General features: G+C 50.9%; 1 protein-coding gene across 1 annotated transcript; it reads right to left on the bottom strand.

The window, feature by feature from the left end:
- Nucleotides 1–5,706: 5,706 nt before the first annotated feature.
- On the bottom strand, nucleotides 5,707–9,210 carry LOC124652891. Its single transcript, XM_047191938.1, has 3 exons — nucleotides 9,010–9,210; nucleotides 6,905–6,985; nucleotides 5,707–6,415 (listed from the first exon to the last, which is right to left on the bottom strand). The coding sequence occupies exons 1-3, from the start codon at nucleotides 9,169–9,171 to the stop codon at nucleotides 6,068–6,070; spliced, it is 591 nt and encodes a 196-aa protein (XP_047047894.1). The 5' UTR covers nucleotides 9,172–9,210; the 3' UTR covers nucleotides 5,707–6,067.
- Between the last annotated feature and the right edge of the window lie 837 nt (nucleotides 9,211–10,047).

Here is a 10,047-nt window from a genome sequence, read left to right as displayed (position 1 = left end):
CTTCATCAACAACCGAACGTGTGACCGAGTACGGAGGTGCCGCCCGTTCGTGGCGCCGGAACCGATCGTGATCAAGATCTTCTACGCGCTTTTGCAAGCGGCAAGTGAACGTCTACCGCAGCAACAAGAGCCTCATCTTGTAGGCTTTGGAATCTCTTCAAGGGTGAGACTCGATACCCCCTCGTTGCTACCGTCTTCTAGATTGCATCTTGGCTTGGATTGCGTGTTCGCGGTAGGAAATTTTTTGTTTTCTATGCAACGTTATCCTACAATTTTTACAAGTTATAAAAAAATAGGAAATAATTTTGGAGATTGTTAGTGATACGTCTCACAACATGCAAAATCTTAACCCAAAATTCTTTTTATTTTGTGCTTGATAAAAATAACAAAATCTGATGTATTTTGGAGATTTAAAAATGTACTACTTATATCTACACCTTTGTCATTTTTTGTGTAGCTCGGAATATGAAGTATTTGAATTCGATATTTTACATGTTTGTGGGATACATCATTGACTACATGCGTTTTTTTTTCAGAATTTTTGAAACTCAAAAATGTGATTTTTTTATTTTTTTTTTTAAAAGATCACTAGTGCTCATGTGCATCAAATCTTCGTCCGAAAAATTGCCTCCATTACAAAAAAAAAAAACCTGCAACAGCAAAAGAAAATGCACTTACGTTTTGCTAAAACTACAACATTTCAGACAACCTGGCATTAGTAATACTGTGTTGGCTGGATCTCTCGATCAATGACCGGCCCAGGCAGGAAATGGTCCACCCTGAGCTTCAAGCAACATCGTGGCACATGTCCTCCAATCAAGACGAAAGATGTACAGCACCGCGCATCATCAACAGGTTTTCGCCTGTGCTCTCCACGCAGTTACTGAAGGGAGAATGTGATCCTGTACCCTACATCAGCAGCGCTAGTTAGGTTCACGCAATAAACGGCCTACTTAGAGCATCTCCACTCGCGTCCCCCAAACCGTCCCCCAAAGCGCGCCGGATTGAGCATTTGGGGGACGTGTTTTGTTCGTGCCGCGTTTGGGGGACGTCGCTCCCCAGCCGCGTCCCCCAAACGCCGCCCCCAATCAGAAATTCAAATAGATGCATTCAAAAGAGATCGTTCCCGCCGGTTCGTCGCGATCGGAGTAGCGGCGATCGATCAAAGTATCGGGCGCGCGATCATATTACGGACCGGTGGTGCATGCAAATTAGAAGAAGGGGTTGGTCGACGGCGTCGTGTCCTCGAGTCGACGCAGGCCCGTCGAGCACGACGACCTCGTCGCGATCCGCCCTGTTCCGTGCATGGTGCGTCCGCTCCGTCGCCGACGCGGAGGCCGACGCAGGTGTAGCGATAGAAGACGCGTCGCCCGCTCTTGCCGCGCCGCCTGCCGCCGCCGATGCCGATGCCGCCGCCGGGGCCGCCGCGTCCGCCGCCACCATTTTGGCTTCGATGTCGTCGAGGATCCGGCCTTTGAAGAAGTTGTGCGCCGCTCGCGTCCGGGGAGACATTCCCTCTCGTCGACGTTCTCGGCGGGGACATGTCGTCCCTGCGTTTCTTGAGCTCCAGCTTCTCCTCTTGCCTCTTGAGCAGCTCGGCCCACCTTTGGTCGGCCTTCTTGTCGCGGGAGATAAAGGTCGAGGAGACGTCGGCGAGGCATTTCGTGATCGACGCTCGCGTCTTCTCGGACGACGCAGCGTCGGCCAAGGCGGCCTTGGCAGCCTTGTTGCCGATAGGGACGCCCGCCGACGTTGCCGGCGACGCGTCCCGGATCAATGGCGTCCTTCCCCTTGGACAACGACGAGCGCGTCAACTTCCATTTCTCATTCACTTTGAGCTTGCCATAGCAATGCGTCGGCGCGAACGGCTCGTGACCATCCGAGTACTTGGCGTACAATTCCATAGCCCGATCAAACTAACCAAAGAAAGCGGAGTCATTTCATCGAACACAATGTGGGCGCTACGGATTATGGAAGAAACAGTCGTACCAGGTTGGCCGACGTCGGCGCCGCTCGTCGCCTCCGGTCTCTAAGTCGTGATGGTACCCATGGAAGGAGTTCACCGACGCCCGGATGATGGCCCATCGCGTCGACATTGCCTTCCGGCTCCTCTTCATTGGCACTTTCCGGTAGTCGCCGTTGATCGGCTTGCGCTCATCGAACTCGGCCTTGATCCTCGCCCAATACTTCCCGCCTTTTTGGTTGGCGCCGATGATGGAGTCATGGCTCACCGTCGCCCACGACTCGCGAGACAAAGATCTTCCGGAACCGTCCACTTCGGGCCTCGTGTGCCCGACGCCTTCTTCTTCTTCTTCTTCTTCGTCCTCACGCCGTCCGCGTCTACCTCCACGAGATCATCGTCACCGGCACCCTCGTCGTCCTCTTCCTCGCCGCCCTCTTCGTCGCCGCCCTCTTCGTCCTCAACGTCGTCCTCCTCGTCGTCCTCCACCCCGTCCTCTTCCTCGTCGTCCTCCTCCTCAACCCCGTCGTCCTCCTCGAGCACCGGCGCCGTCGTATTCGAGCGGACCCCTGCGGCCGGTGAAAGGGCCGCCGTCCGGACCGGGTCCTGGCTCGCGTTGCTCGTACGCCGGGGAGTAGAGGTTGTTGGGGTTGAAGCCGCCGTGCGGCAGTCGCATCCCGGTAGTGCGGCGACAAGTTAGGCGTCACGCACCCGGGAGTGGCGGAGGGGCCGTCGTTGTAGAAGGCGGCTTGCGACGGAGAGAAGACTCCCGGAACGTACACCGGCACGTTCGTACTATATGGGCTCGCGTTGGTGGCGGCGATACACCCGGCGATTATGCGGCTGGCGCTGGCGCGCCGCGGAGCCTTCTTCTCCAGCTCTCCGCCGCCCTCCGTCCTTTCCGCTCCGCCGTCGATAGCTTCCGGCGCGAGCAATCTTGCTCGCCATTCATCTTCGGTCATGCCTTCGAGGCTTCTTCTTCGCGGCCGGCGCCTTCCGCGGCTTCGCGAACGGCGCTTTCGCCCCTATCGTCGCATTGCCCGGCGGCTTCTTGGCCGCTTTCTTCGCCATCTTTTGGGGGGCTGTCCGCGGCGCCATGGAATGGGGAGAGGGTAGCGGCGGCGGCGGGTGCACGGCGGGAGGGAGAAAGAAATCGGCGGGATAGGAGAAATGAATCGGCGGCAGGATATGTTTTGGGAGGCTCGTGTGCGGCGGTATAGGCGCGATTTGGCGGGAGCGGCGGGATTTGGCGGGAGTGTGAGACGAATTTTCCCTGTGCCGCCGACGGGTCGGGCCCGCGTCGGTTGGCCTCGCTTTCGTTGTGTACGGCGTCCCCGGTGCGTCCCACGTGGGACGGGGACGGGCTCGGGGCGCCCGGACACCGTATCGGGGCGCGCCGGACAAAAAAGGGCTTTGGGGGACGCGGCTGGAACGCTTTTTTTGTCCGGCGCGCCCCAAATCGCTTTGGGGGACGGTTTGGGGGACGCGACTGGAGATGCTCTTACGCTTAGGATCGACGCATCCAACTGGGAGGATTGATGACAATGCAAAGCACTCCATGTGGGTGAAATTGATGGAGGTATGGAGGACGCGCACAGCATAGCATATGTTTCACCATGGCCGGCGATGCTAGCCACTTTTTTTTTTTTGCAGGGGATGGCGATGCTAGCCACTTGGTGACACTCCGGTCACTTCACTGCTACTAGCTCCGTCAACGGCAGAGAGCACTCGGCGTGTACACTGCATCGACGCGCCTTCAATGAGGCCTAGCTAGATGGCAAGTGGGATTGATTGGAGCTTTATGCTGGACCTGTTGCTTGTAGTAGCTTGGTGGCCCGTAATTGGTTCTATCAATGGGCACTTGGACATGTCATGCATGTCTCTGCTTTTCTGTATGAGTGAGGAAATGCTTTTCTTCTCATTATCGGAAAGAATTGTAAGAGCGGACGTTTCCTTTTAGAAGAGCAGAATCCAAACATAATGTTAAACAAGTAGGTGAAACGGTAGAGTCGGCAAACTTAATAAAGTATAAGTACTTTTGATCATGCTCCTATAGAAAAAAGTTCTTAATTAAGAGATTGTTTAATTTACAGCAACCTAATATTAATTTGATGGTGCTTTTCACAACAGTCCAAAGGGTTGGTCCACATTTACTTTGCTCTTTTTTTGTCACATTTGGCGTGGCGGTAGAAATTCGGTTGCGGAGTTTTGTTACAGTCCAAAGGGCGGGCCTAGCGCAATGGTAGTATCTTTACTTATGTCATGGAAGTCCTAGGTTCGAATCAGCCTCATTTGCATAATAAAATGCAAGGGAAAAGCTACCTAAAAATACTCTTCTACACACTTGACAATCTGTTGGAGCTTTAAGTTACAATCGTTCATGCTCCTCCCCATATCTTCTTCCACTGCAACATAGGCTCGTGCAAGGTAGACCCAGAGTCAACATAGAGGCAATGATGGAAGTGGAGCCGAAACCGAAGAGGTTAGTGTTCATCAGTTCTAGGTTCGATTTAGAGATGGGGCTGCTCACTACTGCTAGCTCGGAGAAATGACCAACATGTTGCGGCAATACACAAGAGGGCTATTGGTGCCCCTATGGTCAAGGGAGGGGTACGTAGTTTCATATGTCCACATTCTGAAGTCGAAGGAGGGGTGTAAGAGGAGGTGGCGGCAATAGGTCAAAGGAGAGTTTGAGAGTATGTCTGAACAGCCTGGCCCGAGGCCCGGCCTGAAAATTCCGAGCCTGAGCCTACAAGTGTTGGCTCGATGGCTGGGCTGGGCTTGGGTAGCCCAAAAACGCAAAATAGTGAAGTGGGCCAACCCGACGGCCCAAGCTTTAGTGATTTTTGGCAGGGCCAGGCTTGGGCCTAGTTTTTGCACGTCGGGCTTTTTCTGACCTGGCCCGAAGGATGCCCAGGTAAATACAGATGAAGAGGAAGCAGGAAACTATGAATGCCATGTCGAATGTAGATCTATCTGTAACAACAACAACAACAACAAAAAAGACTCAAACCACTTGTATTTCTGAACGGCTGAAAATGGTTCTCTTCACTCCCTAACTTGCTCAAGAAACACCTTGAAACTGTTGATGGACCATTCTTCTTCCATGTCAACATGGGAGGTGGCAGGATGTTCTCAAGCACATGGTCATGTGGCCGAAACCATGCCTCATCAGGTGAAAAACGGTTTTGGTTGAGCAATACCACTCTAAGGACCGACACTACCCAGTATTGACAGTTTAAGGTGAAAACCCTACCCCAAAATAATTTCATCTAGGGACGAAGGCTACAGATCGAGATAAGTTGAGAGACGAAATTCCTCAAAAAAAAAAAAAGTTGAGAGACGAAAAATGCACTTGTCAATTTACTGTGCCTGATTAGTCTATATGTATTCTAAAAAAAACACCTTTTTTTTGGCTTGTCCTTTCCTATGGCGGCATGTGTGAGTTTGTCGTGAGAAACCTGAACTCATAGCACTCCAGAAGAGATACACAGCACATCAACAACCCTCGCCCAGCTAGACCGTCGGAAGAATTTGCAATACACTCCACACGATCAGCACCTTCGAGATCAGCATATCTTAGCCGTCCACAGCAATTTTAGTAATGGTAGACACATCACATGTAGACAGAGAACAGCAATGTCAGTTCTTTTCAATGCTTCTCGCTTCTTGCCACATGCCAGTGGCAGTAGATACAGAGACGCTACAGCGACTTGACAAAGCAACAGCAGAATGCGTACTCCACCAAAGAGAGGCTGTTAATAAGTTTTCCTTTTGCCAGCATAATACACTTGATCACATACCGACAGTAATATGCACAGATAAATCGAAGTTTTACAATTTTACCCAGAACACAGATGCATGAAGGTTACAGTATCTTCACAAAGAAACAGGCGGTAAAAAGTGACAAACATAAGACATGCTTAGCATAGCAGGCTAATGGAGGCGGGGTTAAATCAAATAGTCCTACTTGAGCGGCAACAACAGGCATCAGGCATCTGGCAGCTGGCAGCTAATTTTCTTCTTTCACTGCATTGGCTGTTCTTTTTTCCACTTTGTTCTATCTCTGGATGTGCTGTTTTTTTCCAACTCCGTGGAGCAAACTGCTCAGGAGGATTCATCATGAGCTGGGCTGTCCGAATGCATATCCATGGATGAGTCGTTCGAAGCAGTGGGATTTGGCTCACGGTTTGAGCCGTTTGCGAAGTAGCCTGCATCGCCAGCCTGATCCAGATGGTATGGTTGCAGACCCCGGCGGACGGGGCTGGATAATGCGTTTGAAAAGACTGCCGAGTTCTTGGACTGAGTTAACCCTGGGTTTCCTAGTGCAAATAAGCTCGGAGATGGTTGATGGTTGCCTGTGTTGGGTACATGGACAGTGGCCAGAGTGCTTTGGCTAGCATATTGTGATCTTGGAGAGGCCAACGGATTGTCGCCTCCATACTGAATCTCATGCTACACATACATACGGGTCGTAAACGTAAATTATCAGTCTTCTGCTAGAATGACAGAGGGATAAGTGATGTAGCTGTATGTTAGGAGGCTATTGCTAGAAGTACTGACTGGTAAAAGGAAGCAATCAGTGCGTAGAATTAGTGTTAGGTTTGCAAGGACGATAAGCTCATCTTAATATCTTATTCATTATGCATCATTGTTCGCTAAGAAACAAGATGGCAAAACTTCAAAACCACCAGGACAAACATGGTCCTGGAAATTAATTCATCCAATAGAATTAGTGTTAGGTTTGTAAGGATGATAGCTCATCTCAATATCTTATTCATTATGCATCATTGTTCACTAAGAAATAAGATGGAAAAGCTTGCAAAACCACCAGGACGAACATGGTCCTTGAAATTAATTCATCCAATATTTTGAAGTCCATGTTTAAAATATAAATAGTTCCCTAACTTTAGCAAAGGAAAAAAAAAGTGAAATACTGCTTACCTGGATGTGCGAGGCTATATCAGCAACTGTCAGCCTCAATCCATTTTCATGCTGCCTCAAAATCCATTCATACAGCTTTTCCTGCTCAAGTGAAACAGACAATGAATAACAAAAATCAGAAGGGGAAAGAAGAAAGAAACAGATGTCTGGCAGCACAAGGAGAACTTTAAAATTGAACTGGAATGTGATATTCACCAAAGGAAACTATACGCTGCTGCTGTTTGCAGGCAGGTACAATCCAAGTGGATTCTAGGCACTGGTACAACTAAGTGGTGCAACATTCGAGGGGGGGGTAAATCGTCATTCTAGAATCGTTCTGGCATGTGGTTTCTTCAATATATCTAGCACCCATATGGCCGTGCAGTGCACAGCTCGCAGCAGAGATGTTAGAGGCCAAAGCAGTTAGAAGTTAGAACAGAGAAGAAACCAAATAGGATATGACATAGCATTAGCAATATGTTAGTGGCATGAATCCTAAATAAGAATTCTCCTCCAAACTTTACCGACTTTTAATCACCTCACGACACAGGCTACAGCCTACCGCTAGCCATGGCGGGGGTTAACGCAAATTACCCACCATGGTTGTTCACAACATTCAGAAAGCCTGTAAATTTGACACACACACACACACATTGTCTTGTTCCTTTCTTTCTGACTTAAAATTGCCAAAATACGACGTGCGCACAACAAATATGACATGCCTAGTCAAGCAGAGTTGGTATAAGTTATTCATAACTTGAAAGTAATCTGTGAAACAAAAAAAGATAGTTTGCAGTCCCTCAAACAAAAATTAAGTTACTCAGAGGTATCCATCCCTGGGGGTAATTCATTGCAAGGGGCACTGTAATACCAGCAATCATCCATATGCTTAGACCTCAGAACATTGGTGAGAAAACTCTGGTCAAATACCACATTTGCCGTATTGACGAAACTATTTAGCTGGCTTTGTACTGCAAGAGCAGTCTATGACTATGCGAAAGCATCAAAACAATAATATGATTGTAAAATGAATAAACAATATTAGCAAACATGACGAACTAGCTGTTCAACCATTTCAGTATCGCAAGCCTGTTACAAAACATAAGTAGCCTGAGCAGGTACCTCTTTGTTTTCAATTGTGGCAGTGCTTCTACACTAAAAGAAAATGACCAAACCACATCTTGCCTTTACACTAATTCAGTTTTGTAAAACAACAATCCGAAACGTGTACCGTCTAGTGTTCCATATAATTAGTTGAGAACATGCTCACAACACGACGATACTTGAGTCCAATTAACTTTTACGGTATTCTGATATTATGGAAACTAAGACAGTAACAGAGCTAAGCATACAATTTAGTAATGATAAAAGGACATCCAAGGTTTTGCCTCCCGTGATTGGAAAAGCACTCTACACCTAATGGTGAGAGTGAGACTGCAGTTCATAAGCTGAAGTAAAGCAGAAAAGGAGGACTCCTTAGTACTGGTCCAGAAGTAACCTGTCCCATAAGCAAGGTCCTACACTCTTCCGCTTTGCACACCCTCCATCGCCATACGGGAGATGGTCAATTCTAATCACAGCTGTTGCACGCATTAGTACCAGAGTGCTCTACCAATTATTGGACGATTGCACATCAGATAAAATATGCAAGCGAGGTCAAAGCACGCGCTGCGACAAGGCACCCCCCAAGAACCAAGAACTGTGTGCCACACGTAACTGCTGAAGCTGAAGCCGAAATCGCAGTTGAACATGAGAATGATGCCCAGGATTTGTACGATTTCATCGCCCATCCAGCGAAAGCGCCGGCCTCTGAACGATCTAACTACCAGAAAAATTCTGAACTGTCCGCGCTAAAATTTCGCATCGACCCAGTCCTAACCACCCCCAAAGCGAAATCCTTCCGCAGCCAAAAAAAAAAAAAAAATTGGGCGAATTCTGCGAAACAGAATCCAATCTCCCCACGTCACACAATCAATCCGAACTGAAGCAGCAGCAGCAGGAGGAGCAGAAAGATGGCACGAATCAATCAATCTACCAATCAATCAGTCTGTCAGTCGGTCGGTCAGTAATAACTGCACGCCGTCAGAGAGACAGGAGGCGGGGCCCGGCCGCACGGACGGACGTACCATGGCGTGGCGCTCGCCGGCCTGGAAGGAGAGCTTCTGTCCGCCCATGGCGAGCGTGTAGAGCTGCGAGAGGGAGTTGGCGGCGCCGCGGAAGGCGCCGTACATGGCCCGGTCCGTCTCCTCCAGCCTTGCCGCCTCCGCCTTGCGCTTCTTCCCCGTCATCCCAACCGATCGCCCCCGATCCACCGCGCCGCCGTCCAATCGGGGGAACCGAGCCGCGGCGGAGCGAGCGAGGGAGGGCCGAGGGCGAGATGCGCCGGAGCTCTGGGCAATGGAGACTAGGCGGGGGGAGGGAGAGGGAGGGCGTCGCGTCGACACGAAGCGGCGGCTTTACGTCTATAGGTTTCCTATCATTTCCCACCGGCCTTTTTTTTTAGTTCTTTATTATCGCCTGCGGCTTTATTTTTTTGCTGTGGTGGGCGCGTCGCCGGTGGCGTGTCGCTGGCGGGTGGGACCGGGGAGTGAGAGGGAGGGGGGAAAGAGCACGTGGAGTGGGGTTGGGGTCCGGATGAAAGTGGACTTGTCCACGGAACTGCCCGCGTTTCCTGCATCAGCCGCACAAGCTAAATGCGGGCCAAGCAAATTTCTGCGTCCGCTAGTGCAAATGTCTGCAGAGCCCAGCAGGTTTCCGCGTCCGTCGTGCAGACGCCCTGAGGAGACTTCCGACATGTTGATTACGGCTAAGCCTACGGAGCATCCGTCGCGTAGACGCCGCCGCCGCCGTCCTGGAGCATCCGTCGCGCAGACGCCCTGGAGCATCCGTCGCGCAGACGCCGCCGCTGCCGTCCTGGAGCATCCGTCGCGCAGACGCCCTGGAGCATCCGTCGCGCAGACGCCGCCGGCCGCCCCGCACCTTCTCCTCGCGTGAGGTCGTTCTTGGGTTGGAGTTGGGCAGGAGGTGGAGGAGCAGCGAGGAGCTCGAGATCCTCGAGCAGCTGGAGCCGGAGGAGGGCCGCACGACGGCATGCGGCAGGACGCGGGTGGGGTGTAGGCGGCGACTCCGGCCAGAGGAGGGGCGGCACAGTGGACTGGCGGGAT

Source organism: Lolium rigidum, chromosome 5 (assembly GCF_022539505.1).
Source record: "Lolium rigidum isolate FL_2022 chromosome 5, APGP_CSIRO_Lrig_0.1, whole genome shotgun sequence".
Classification (NCBI taxonomy): Eukaryota; Viridiplantae; Streptophyta; class Magnoliopsida; order Poales; family Poaceae; genus Lolium; species Lolium rigidum.
This window is presented reverse-complemented; position numbering and strand designations above follow the sequence as displayed.